Source organism: Ptychodera flava, unplaced genomic scaffold, assembly GCF_041260155.1.
Source record: "Ptychodera flava strain L36383 unplaced genomic scaffold, AS_Pfla_20210202 Scaffold_29__1_contigs__length_4469600_pilon, whole genome shotgun sequence".
NCBI lineage: Eukaryota > Metazoa > Hemichordata > Enteropneusta > Ptychoderidae > Ptychodera > Ptychodera flava.
In genome coordinates, this window is record NW_027248351.1 from 1,750,169 (window position 1) to 1,763,196 (window position 13,028).

The 13,028-nt window shown below is 36.1% G+C and overlaps 2 protein-coding genes and 1 long non-coding RNA gene across 4 annotated transcripts in view; 2 read left to right on the forward strand and 1 right to left on the reverse strand.

The window, feature by feature from the left end:
- The window catches only part of LOC139127180 (tripartite motif-containing protein 2-like), a 144,880-nt gene that overhangs the window by 45,300 nt on the left and 86,552 nt on the right, over positions 1 to 13,028 (forward strand). Inside the window, exon 4 of one of the 2 annotated variants that reach the window (XM_070693105.1) lies at positions 4,645 to 5,808. The exons of the other annotated variant lie outside the window; for it this stretch is intronic. Within the exon in view, the coding sequence (XP_070549206.1) occupies positions 4,645 to 5,531 (887 nt within the window). The 3' untranslated portion in view covers positions 5,532 to 5,808. Of the gene's footprint in view, positions 1 to 4,644; positions 5,809 to 13,028 lie in introns of those variants that run through there. 2 annotated transcript variants of the gene reach the window in all.
- LOC139127198 (uncharacterized) lies at positions 398 to 6,446 on the reverse strand. The gene is made up of 2 exons (XR_011550948.1): positions 6,155 to 6,446; positions 398 to 1,025 (listed from the first exon to the last, which is right to left on the reverse strand). It is a non-coding gene; the product is annotated as an uncharacterized lncRNA (long non-coding RNA).
- LOC139127183 (uncharacterized) overlaps positions 7,643 to 13,028 on the forward strand; it is a 55,623-nt gene continuing 50,237 nt past the window's right edge. The window contains exon 1 of the mRNA XM_070693108.1: positions 7,643 to 8,394. The gene's annotated coding sequence lies outside the window, so the exon portion shown is untranslated. The remainder of the gene's footprint in view (positions 8,395 to 13,028) is intronic.

A 13,028-nucleotide genomic window follows, 5' to 3' on the forward strand; every position in this document is an offset into this window, starting at 1 on the left:
TCGCCTGCGACTCGTGTGAGACAAAATATACCAACTTGTGTGAGAAATCAGATCCCAGGTCCTTGTAGGTGTGAGAATCTATAATTCTCTAAAGTCGTTTCACTGTTAATCTGAATTACTTCAGTATATATACATGTACTATCTGTCGCATGAATATCTTTCCAAGACAACTCTATACAGACTTGTCTTCTTGTAAATTGAGCTTGATGAGAACAATGAACAATTCCTATCAGCCTTTGGCTGAGGTATTAAAAGCAATTGTCCCACTGACCAATAAAAAAGTGGGACAACATACAATTTTTATGAGACACTATACATATGTTAAAAAAAGTCAAACTGCAAATGTGAACCTAATTCTACCGGTATGCATGTGAAAAATAAAGGACACAACAAATCATCCATCTTAACAACTGTTTTATTAACACTCAGAACACATACACTCAGTACACATCTACTGATAGAGCATATCAGTGTCTTTTAGTGAAAATTTTATGAGAATTTTTTCTTTCCAGTGTGAAAGTGCACTGTTAAAGTTGAACTTTTTCATTTCAGGGCGCTCTACCGTAATAGTTGCTAGTGTGTCCTGCCATTCAGCACCAAGTCTGTTTCTGTCATATGTTATTATGTTGTTTTGCACACTGAATCCCCGTTCACAGTCAGCAGAATGGACTGGCAAAGTCAGTGCTAGGGTGGCTATCTCAGTCAGGCTAGGAATTATCTCTATGATGTGTGTAAATAAGAGACCACAATTTGTCAAAACTGTCCCTGGTATACTGCTGACACAACACAAGCTGCTTAATCTGGTTCCATTCTGATCTAGTGTTCCTTGCATCCACAATGTTGACACTCTCCTTGCACTGGTCTCCACAGTCACCACCACCAGGGTCATTGTGTTTGGTGCATCCATAGTGGTCCACTAGCTGATCAATCTGCTCATTGCCCCAACAGTGAAGTTCCTCTGAGTTGAGAAAAGACAGTGGCCTCATGCCAAGTACACTGAAAGCAGACACCAGGTCTTTACTTTCCTGCAATGTATAAGGATAAGGATAAATTACACAGATAGTGACAGTGACATATTGGACTCAGAGTTTTTTTGCCGAGGAAGAGGGTGATGATGTTGTAATCCATGACATTAACAGAACCATAAGTGATGAAGAACTTTTTGAACCTTCCGAGACACAGAATACAGTGTATACAAGTTTTGGAAGAAGAGCAGAATGTTGGAAAAAGTCTCTTTTCCACTGATGTTACATTGTATCTTGGCACCAGTAATGGCCAGTGTTACAATTTAAAATTGGGTCTACTTACTCTAAAGCAATTCAGGGGGTGGGGTGGTTGCTGGGTGGTGTCATGAATTTTTTGTCATCTCAAAAAGGAAGGGTTCATCAAGTTTTTATTTGGAGGGGGGGGGGGGCAAATTGAAAGGGGCCGGGGGTTCACTTATTATTTTGACTGATGCACAGGAAGGATTTGCCGGCCCAACCCGGCAGTAATAAATTAAGGCTCCCTAAGGTTATAGAAATATGTATGTAATCTAGGAACTTAATCTAGGAATGGATGTCTAGTTGTCAAACTATTTTAATTCACGGTCAACATGACCAGAAAATTCCAAGAACATTAACTTCAAAATCACAGCATCTATTGGAACAGCAAAAGTTATGACAAGAAAATAGAAATTTTTGAGTTACAATAATGAAACTGTTGGCATGGAAACAGTCAGACATTGCATGACTGTATCATTCATTAAATTATCATTTGAACTTTGACAACGGTATGAGGACTATTGATACCAGAGAATTTTCAGTTTATTTTAAATGAGACAAAATGCTATGCGGAAATTTTAAAAGTAAAGATCTGTGATGATACAGATCTAGTTTGTGGGTTCAAAGAGCCAGCACCCCCTCCCCCCCCCCCATGATGCAGCAGTCCTTGTGCCACATACTCAGGGTCTGAAAAATATGACTTTTATCCACTTTTCCCAGGACAATTAGCCACTATTTTCCTACTTGTCTGCAGCAGAAACTCACTTGCCCTGAAAATTTTATTTAAAAAAATAATTAAAAAATGCATTACCATAATGAAATTAATATGCTTTTGTGTTTTATGGGGATTCTTGCAAATGAGCACATTACATGTGTTTAACAGAAATAAATACGATATTTCATGACATGTATGACTCCTTAATTAGAAGTGATTGAAGACAATTGTCTAATGCACACATGTAACAGGGTTTTTTTTTATTTCTGTACTGCTGTAAAGTTCAGTTTAATATTATATTGCCCCAATGATTGATACTTTTCCATTAAATTTGCAAAAAAAGAATAGGTTGAAAACATTATATCTTAGAGGAACTCCTTTCTCTTCATAATAGTAACTTGCCATACCACTGTTTTGACAAGCTGGTTGCTTTTGTTTAAGATCAGTTACAACCAAGATAGGGGGTCTTGACCATATAAGGAATTCAGCATGGCGACTCTTTCAAGCTAGCTGTGGATGATCAAAGAGTTCATGAGACTCCTTCTGGAGAAATTTACGGCAAAATACTACTTTGAAAGACACAGATATAGCACTTCAACAAAATTTTGAGCTTCCAGCACACCAAATATAAGTGCAATGTTGTTTGATGCTCTGTGCAGTGTGGCTCGAGATTTGATTCTCCGTACTACACTAGCAGATTTCATTTTGAAGTGTGCTTTTAAGTTTCACTGTCCATATTGTTTGGTGAAAAGTTAGTTGTTCTTTTAATATGATCAATGCTTTCACTCCAATCATTATTGTGTATTTATTACATCTCATTACATTAAAATTACATGAAAAATGAGTGGGTAAGTTATTATATGTGGCCCGGCATTTGATTTTTGTCCCAGGGCCCAGTATGATGGTTGACACGTTGCCTTGCTCATACCATTAATTGCTCACTGTAACAGAGAACCTGATTTTCCTTTAGTGTTTGGTTGTGAAAAAAATATAAATTTTAGATGTTTGACTGTCTCACAAAGATGTAATAACCTGTACGTGCTACCGAGTGTGTAATTTTGTAGTTAAAAAATGTTGTCTGTCTGAGGTCCCTCTGGCCTTGATTTTAGTGACCCATGTACAGCACTTTTGGGGGACATTGTTTCTTATTATTTACGTCAAACGACACAAGAACGCAATATGGGCAAAGCACTGAGTTGGCTCTGAACTTCCTGACTGTGGGCTGGTTTTGTGCTTGTCTGCATTAGAAATCAGTCTGTCCAGGGCATCGGACAAACGTATTTTTCAGGCCCTGATACTAAATGCTGACATAGATGTCTTGCTATGTGATATGTAGTTACCCCTTTAATTATTGCACATGACACTTAACATCACCAAGCCTTTGATTCAGGTGCCGTGTTCAGTTTATTCATTGTAAGCCATGCTCTTGGACTCATTGTCTTACTAAGAATAAAAACTGTTACTATGGTTACCGGTAATGCTTTAAGTGTATTAATGTATTGATACATGATTACAAAGTTTACTTCAGTCTTTAAACTTTTGTAAAAGAATCTTTGTGATATTTTAACCCTTGAAGGAGTTATGAAGAAAAGCATATTTTGAATATTTATGTTGCCATGGTTACTTGTTTGCACTTCTGTAAAAATGTATTTATGTACAGAAGAAAATCTTGGTCGAAATGACAAGAACATTCAAAGAAAAATTTACTGAAACTTAACATTTAACATTTACCGTATATTAACACTCACAAATCTCCTGTGCAACAATACAGAATTTTCACTTTGTGATAAAATTTAAAAGTTTTTGACAAAATAAGGATTTTTTAACAATAATAATAACACATTGTCATGGATACCAGCCTTACAATTTATAGGTCTTTAAAGGATCATTAGAAAGTGAGCTACAGTGTGTCAATATTTTCTGAAGAATAGGTATTTCAACTGTAAAATGTCATAAGGAAAATGTTATATTCCAGTTTTAGCAATCCGTTGCTATGGTTACCAATAATACTACAAAGGTAGTAATGCATTGCTATACAATGACCGAGCTAACTTCAGTCTCACAACTTTTGTGAAAGAATTTCCATTCTACTTCAACAAGAAAAGAGCTCTGTGAAAATAGCAATTTTTTAATATTTGTGTTGCCATAGTTACTTATTATTTATTACCGTACTCATGCATTAATACATAATAAACAAGCTAATGTCCAATTGTTATCTTTTGCAAAAAAAATTTTGGATTTACTGCATAAAATAGAAAAGTTAGAGAAAAATAAATATTTTGAGCCATTGTCATCAAAAAATGTTGCCATGGTTACGGTAATAAGTGAATGAATTCATGTTATTGTAACTATTAGGTATATTGCTAAAATTGTAGAAATATGCTAAAGTGGAAGAATTTGAAATTTAGTTTCAGAAATTAAAAATATATGACAAAAATACTTATTTTGCCTATTTCTGCTAAAAATGTTGCTATGGCAACTTTGCGAAATGACCAATAATTGAGAGAGAATTTGCTAAAAAAACAATCTTAAAATTATTTGAGTTTTCAAAAAAATGAGGCAATGAAAACATGAATAAAAATATGTTTCTTTTCACTGCAGAACAAGAAATAAGCTGTGCAACAATGAGTTCAATAATTTTGACAGATTTAACCTTTGACCTTTCAGATGACTGGTCAGTGACATTGGTCAATGGTCAACATCAAGGCCGAGGACAAAAGTTCAAGTTGCCAAGAGGTTTAGCCTTCCACCGTGATAAACTTGTGGTGTGTGACAGTGGTAACAATATTGTACAGATATTGAACAAAGATTATACCTGTGACAAAGTCATAGGAAGCTTTGATGGTCAGTTTGCAAAGCCATTCCGGCCAAAGAGTGTAGCCATCTCACGTTTCAACCACTATTTCATACTTGATTATGAAAATAAACAAATTGTTGTTTGTGATGAAAATGGTAAAATTATCCAAATAATTACTCTACGTAAAAAAATCAAATATGTCTTGGACATAGCTCTGATGGATGACTTTGTTTTGGTCACTTTGAGTTTGACCTCTACGGACATCACAAGCCGTGAGGACAGAGATGATAGACTGGTCAAGTACACTCAAAGTGGAGAGTATGTCACAGATGTCGGTGGTCAAACTAGTGTCCAAACAAAATTCTTCTGGCCAGTGTCTGTGGCTGTAAACAGCAAAAATGTCATCATGGTTTATGACTATGGCAATGAGTGCATCAAGTGTTTTGACAGTGACCTGAATTTTTTACATCAATTCGGACAAAGTCAGCTACAGATACCAAGGATAGGATTACAGAGGATTGGAAGTGGATGCATTGCTGTGGATGAAGATGATAATGTTTATGTTTGTAGTTTCGTCAGAGTTAAGTCTACTGGTGACGTCATCAGAGAATGGATCGTAAAATATGGATGTGATGGAAAGTGGATCTGTAATCTTTTCAAAGGTCATGTGAGTTTACCCTTGCGCATTGCAGTCATGGGTGATAAAATTGGTGTTAAAGAGTATCTCAGAGACCAAATCAAAGTATTTTCCAAGTAGATAAAATACACCAACATGAAGTGTATGTCTACATGACATCAAAATGTCAGAATTTGGAGGAATTTTTTGAAAGGAATAATTTTGTGAGCGTTGAAGTTTGAACGCATTGCATTGACTTGACTGCATTGTTGACAAGGATGTCATGGCAACAAGTTGATTGCAAGGTTATTTTTACAAATTTAGAAATATGGTTGTTGACAAAAATTGTGATTTTTGTCAGTCGATCCATCTCAGGGATGTTAGAAATCCAAAACGGAGATGTTTTGTGGATTTATTATCAACAATTTTGACCAATTTTGTCATGGAGGTATTTGACTGCCGTTGTACACGGCATACCCCAATGACAACATTGGTCAAAAATGTTTGTTGATATTTAAATATTGGCGTTATTTTTCATTTTAAAATTGAAATTTTGGACCGGACAATCTTAGAGATGTAGTCGCTCACTTCTTTGTATGCCGATGGAACAATCTTTCAAATTTTGTGAAATTTTCTCTGATAATTTGGTCAACTTCTACAAGGGGTTGTCTTCAGGCAACAGAACAGATACACCTTCCATCACATCGCCATAAATATCGGGCGGAATATCAATTGTGTGTGCAAAATAAGATGAGATAAAATACCTGCATATCTGATGATGTTAATTTTGTTGAAATCTGTCGATATTTCCATCCGATGGAGGAAGATTACTCCGATTTATGGTTTATAAACAACGACTTCAACCTTGGCGATCAACGCCATTCTAAGTTCTAAGTTCAAGAATTACGTTGAGGGCGTTGTATCCAGGTCGATCTCACTATGTCGAGAGAGGGGTCGACTCAGGGCATTTCTTCGTGTACTGTACAGACTTTTATAGGGTAGTTTTGATACATTCACAGTGCTTTCTTCACAAGTGTGTCGCTTTTTACTTGTATTTTTAATAGTTTCTAGACAGTTTAATAGTGTTCTTTAGGGAGAGAATAATCGGTCTCCTTCCTGAGAAAAGTGGTTGCTGCCGTATGAAATTACAATAGTGTCGAGAAACATTGTATCAAAGTTAGAGCAGTAACTAAGGACGCTTACATCCCAGACGTGTGTAAGATGTAAACAAACATGAAATGTGACACCAGCGTAGATCACGATTTATAACGTTGTCGTTTATTTCTTGTGAAGTTCATGATACCAAATCTTTATGTTTTAGATTTCAACCCAACTTTTACCAACATGTACAGGAATAGGTGAGCGTCACCTCGTGATTTTGATATCTACAACAGCCATGTGATGATATTGTACTTTTATCTATACTGACTGTAGCATCAAGTTTTGATCCATCCAATCCAACTTCACCATCCAATTATTCCAATTAGTTCCAATCGTGTTAAGCCTTTCTTTTCGAACCAGGATGGCTGTACTACGCGAAATGCCCGACCTACATTAATCATGATAAAGGACAAAAATAATTACAGCGTTTGTTCATTAATTTATTTGATGTGCTGCCGCTAGTGTTTGTTTAGTTTAAGAAAGGAAAAGGTTAATTTGATCACTATTACTGGACTCATAGTCTACCAGTCTGCGATTTTATATCGGCGGAGGGATTATTCATAAGTCATTCATGGCTACAGGCTACATGCTACAGCTTGGCAATAAGACGTACAACAACGTACCCTGTATTTTCGGGAGAAAGGATGTTTTTCCTCAATTTTTTTCGATACAAACACGGCCAGATTCTCCCCCTGTAACTAAATTTGCCAGAAAACAATAGGTCGGAGTGGGGAGCGAGTGTCGCCTGACGAACAGAATTATGCATTATGCTCCCATTGCAGACACAGCTATCGTGGAGGTCAAAGAGGGAGTGTAAAAGGGCGCCCTCGAGAGTCATAAAATTCAAAATGCTTTCGTTTTACATTGAACTTTCACGACGCGCCGGGGCAATCCCCGATATTGTTTTTATTAGAAACGGTACATCCCGTTTTACATCAAATCTGACCAAATTTCTTATTTTACATTCAGAAAGGAAATTAATTAGTCTTATATAACAAACGACATTTATGAGAAGTTGAGATCAATATTGCCTCAAATTGATTTGTGACGCAAATCTAGAAACAACATAGACTCCAAAAATGTCAGAGTAGGCACTAATTTAATTGTTCTCGGATTGACAATGTTTTAAAGTTACCTGTTCGGATTGCTGATTGTTGATTTCAATGATTTACCTGAACTAGTTACCGTCGTATCATCTTTTTTATCGATTCAGTGGTAAAATTTTCATTGTCGCAGTAACATGCTAGTATAAACATTTCAAAGTGACCATCTCGTCGTAGATAAAACACCTGTTCATGGCAATGCATATACGCGTTACGGCAATGTCTTCATCGAAATCAAATATTGAGGGAAGAGAAAGCTATCTTGTTCTTTGTCTTTACATTTGCTGATTCGTTCAGAGGCGACAGAATGCGTAGAGGTAGGCCTATAGAGACGGAGTCAAACTTTAAAGTTGATTGTAATAAGATGGCATCGAGAAAACCATCACGGACGAACTGCAAGCAAGGTTCTGTGACTGGCGGGAATGTCGATGTAGTTTTCAAGTGGTCCATATAAGCCAGGATTGTTAGGTGTTGAAGAATTCGAAGGACAGTGACAAGTTTTCAATTCACAGGAAACTTGGTGAGTGAAAAGCTTGTAATTAATTTCCGAATCGAGAACCGAAGTCATTCGGAACACTTCGGGTGTAAACAAGACATACCAAGATGGCGGCCTCCGTGTGTGTCCACGCTGCATGGATATTCTCGCCGAGCACCAGTTTTTATTGGCGGTTGCAGCTGAAGACCAACACTTACGTTCATACAGGACTTGTAGCAGACTCGTTAGAAGTGATCCGTGAAAGGTTAGTACAATCCGTCTACTTTTATCGACACAATGCAGCGTATACTCTACACAGTAAAAATACAACAGTATTTTTATGGAAAACAAGGGTAATACCAATGTAATTTGGAAAACTATCAAGCAAGTCCTCGGAAGTCATGAGGAAAAGTAGCAATGCCAACCAATTATTATGCTAATGAGATACCTGAAAAAAGTCAGTTAAATTTGGGTCACTTACACCTGAAAAGTGAAATATGACAGCTATCAAACATTGATTATGCACGACTTATTTTTTCACTGTATTTTGGGTCCACATGCAATGTTTACAAATTGCACCATTACACCCAAAAATGACATATTTGTTTTTCATGTGTAAAAGAAGCTATTTCATTGCATTTGTAGCATTTCTATGTCTAATCCCATTTTGAGTATGAATCCACTTGGATTATACGCAAATTACGCTATAAAAATATGATAAAGGTCAAAGGTCAAAATTAGCCAATCACATCCTGTTTTTAAAAAGTCCTTTCATTGAATTTCACAATTAATTATGCATGCCGCTGTGCATAACTTTCACAACTAATTATAATTTGTTAGTACAACAGACGCAACCATAGAGGATGTATGTCGCAATGGCACCACTATGACAGGTTTGCACCCACATGACATGCTCCGTGTGCGCGCGTACTTGCAATGTTATTTTCCAGGCTATGTATATGTTGTACACGGTACTTTCTACGCGGCAACTATAAGTTATTCAATAATTCATACAAATTTATCACTTATTGAATGTTTCACTGCAACTTTGGCAGGTAGCCTTTTTTCATGAATTTTACGGAATGACACGGTGGAATTTGGGATCGGAAATTAGGTTCAGCCTGTTCGAGTAATGGTGATGCCACGTGTAATTTCAAAACACGCGTACTCATGGCGTGTGAACTATAATAACATTATGAACATTTCAACTGCTAATCTCATTGGAAGAACTTTCCTTACCTAGTCAATATACAATTGGTACATGAAATTGATAATCAAAGCTAGCACTTGAGTCGCCAACGATGGCAGTACACCTTCTCAGTTTCGCACTAACAGCCGTTCTGGTAATCTGATAAGAGAGGTCAGTTTTATGTCAGCTTTAATACCTCAACCCTGCAGCGCCCCCAACGTCAGTTAGCATTACTAGGAAAAGGCTAAAAATACCTTGCCAGACAGCCTACGAGTACTGACAAATGGAGTGCATAATACATTGTCAGCAAAACCTGACATAGTAAATGCATTCAATAATTATTTCGTCAACGTTGGACCTGACCTTGCCAACAACATCAATTCTCCTCATAAAAACTTTAATAGTTACCTCACTGAACCCACAACACATTCCTTTTTTATGTCCTCCACTACACAATCTGAAGTTCATAACATCATTTGCACCCTGAATCCAAAAAAGGCATGTGGCCATGACAAAATGCCAGCCAGACTTATAATTGATGGGGCAGCTATAATATCAAACCCTTGGCATATATATTCAATCTTTCATTTCAGACTGGAATTTTCCCCCAATCTCTAAAAATAGCCAAAGTCACACCAATCTTTAAAAAGGCACAAAAGATGATCCAGGAAATTATAGACCTATATCAGTATTGCCCCTGTTAAGTAAGATTCTAGGAAAAATTGTCAATGCACGCTTAATTCAGTACATAGAAAAAAACAATATTTTATGTGAGCATCAATATGGATTTCGTCATAAATACAGCACAAAACTTTCAATTGTAAATGTAATCAATTATCTTATCAAACAACTTGATAATTGCAAAGTAACACTTGGTATTTTCCTTGACTTCTCTAAAGCTTTTGATACAATCAATCATGAAATTCTTCTTTCTAAACTTTCTCACTATGGTATTCGAGGTCTTCCTTTACTTTGGTTCAGAAATTACTTACACAATAGATCCCAACTAGTCTCTGTCAATAATAATGCCTCATCATTCCTTAATGTTACATGTGGAGTACCACAAGGATCTGTCCTTGGACCTACCCTATTCTTACTATTTATCAATGACATTGCCCGTTCCTCCACATACTTCAATTTTAGATTGTTTGCTGACGATACCAATCTATTTCATACGTTCCCTGCTAACCAAGTAATATAAATTTAAATACTGTCGACATTCACCTCAATACTGTAGTGGACTGGTGCAGGGCTAACAAACTTACTGTAAACTACCTCAAAACAAATTACATTGTCTTCAGAAATCATAACAAACATATTTTCTTGAATGGTACTCTACACATCAATAATACAGTTATCAATGAGGTTGAAGTGACATCATTTGTAGCATTCACATGGACAGACATCTTAAATGGTCAAAGCACATTAAAATGATTAATTCTACTATCAGAAAAAAGGTTGGCATCCTTTTCAAATTGAGACAGTTTTTACCACGCAATATCCTTATTCTTTTATACAAAACTTTCATCCTACCACACATCACTTATGGTCTTGAAGTTTGGGGTTCAACATATCCCTCACATCTCAATAGTATCTTTCTTTCGCAAAAAATGGCAGTCAGAGCTATAACTTTCAGTGACTTCACAGCAAACTCAGCTACTCTGTTCAAACAACTTAATATTCTCGATATATACAAATTACATAAATTACATATCAGTACATTCATGTATGATCTTATAAATAATAACTTGCCACACAGTCTTACAACATACTGTCAGTTGCCTTCTCATTGCTACAGTACACGTCATAAAATTAATGGTAACCTTTATGTCCCAAGTGTCAACACTTCCTAGGGTAAATTCTCGATATCATATACAGGCTGCATCTATTGGAATACATTACCTAAACAAATTAAAACAAAAACCACTAGAAGTTCGTTCAGACACTCCCTTTCAAGTCTCCTCATACACGGTTAGTGTTTTACATGACGAAGAGTTATATTCAACTTTACAAATATGTATATCATAGATATATAAATATATATATTTCACTATACATTTTGTTTTTTTTTTTATTTTATTTTATTTTACATATTTTCTACTTACTCGTAATGTATTTATTTAGTTATATATTTATTTATTTATTTATGTAGTTGTTCTTATTCACTTAGTTACTTAGCACTTTCAAGTCTACTTTTACACAATTGGTTTTTTTTTAAGTGATTAAGAGTTATATTCAACTTTACATATATGTATATCATATTTAAATATATATATATTTTATATACGTTTTTTTTTTTTCTCTTATCGTTTTCTTTTTTACGCATTTCTACTTACTCGTAATGTATCTATTTAGTTATATATTTATTTATGTAGTTGTTCTTTTATTCACTTAGTTACTTTGTTACAATTAGGTTACTTTGCAATCCCACTACTTTCATGTACACTACCCTTGATATACTTCAGTTTTCTTTTTCTTCTTCTTTTTCTTGCTTTAACATCAAATGGCTTTGGGAACGGACTAGACTAGCATTTGCTATTTTCCGTTTCCGTTTACCCTTTATCACAGCACAACTCAGATGTACATTCATTACTGAATTGTAATATTAATATGATTAAGGGTAATAAAGATTATTATTATTATTATTATTATTATTATTACAGTGGCAATGTATTACATGCAGCTGAGAGCTTAGCTGCAGTACAGTTCAGTAGCTCGAGGTTTTGCCTGGGTATTTGGGTCGGACGGCACGGCAAAACCTTGAGCTACTGTACTGCAGCTACTAAGAGCTTTGTTTGAGGGTTTGCCTGCAAATTGAGGTCAAACGGCAAACGGTTGTGCCGTCCGACCCAAATACCCAGGCAAAACCTCGAGCTACTGAACTGCAGCTACAGTACTCATGGAGGTAGGAAGGGAGGTTTTGCCTGGGTATTGGCAGATTGGGTCTGACGGCAAAACTGGTTTTGCCGTCCTTGAGTTACTATACTGCAGGCGGCAGTTAAGGTCACACATACATGTAGTCCAGCAGCATCGTACGTAGGGCTAAGGTAACACAACATAAGTCAAGGAGGCCATATAACGCGGGTAACACACAGCCCTGCCATGCAGAACTAAGGTGCAATAGACAACATGAATAATTGGTACATTAATGTACCACTACAATTACATTTTAAATAAATATGATCAGAGGGGACTTCTTGCTCTCTTTGTAAACTATTATATATTAAATTATTATTTTAATTAAGAGAGAGAGAGAGAGAGCTAACGAGAAGAAAGAGGACGACAATGGCCAATAGCAATTCATACATTACACCAGTAATGACCATGTTAACAAAAACCTATTGTTTCTCAACTTCAGCTGTATATTTTGTGTGATGTCACACCACACTTTTCGAATAATATTTCTCTGTCTTCATCAAATTTCTTACATAGAGATTGTAAAGGCTTGTGTACAATACTACAACAATGGTTTCCAATGCTACATTGGGTTGCTTTACGTCTCCATTCCAAAGAAGATCTGTTGTCGAGGATCCTGAGCAGATAAGATCATTGACCTTGCATTCAAAGGCTGATCTCAGTCAGTCAGTTTTTACTCCACAAGGTATTCCCTGTTTTTATTGTCTGTATATCATCATTTTCACATTCTTACACTTTCCTCAATGTTTATTTCTGTTCTCAAGAATTGGAGTCATGAACCCTTAGGTATTAAA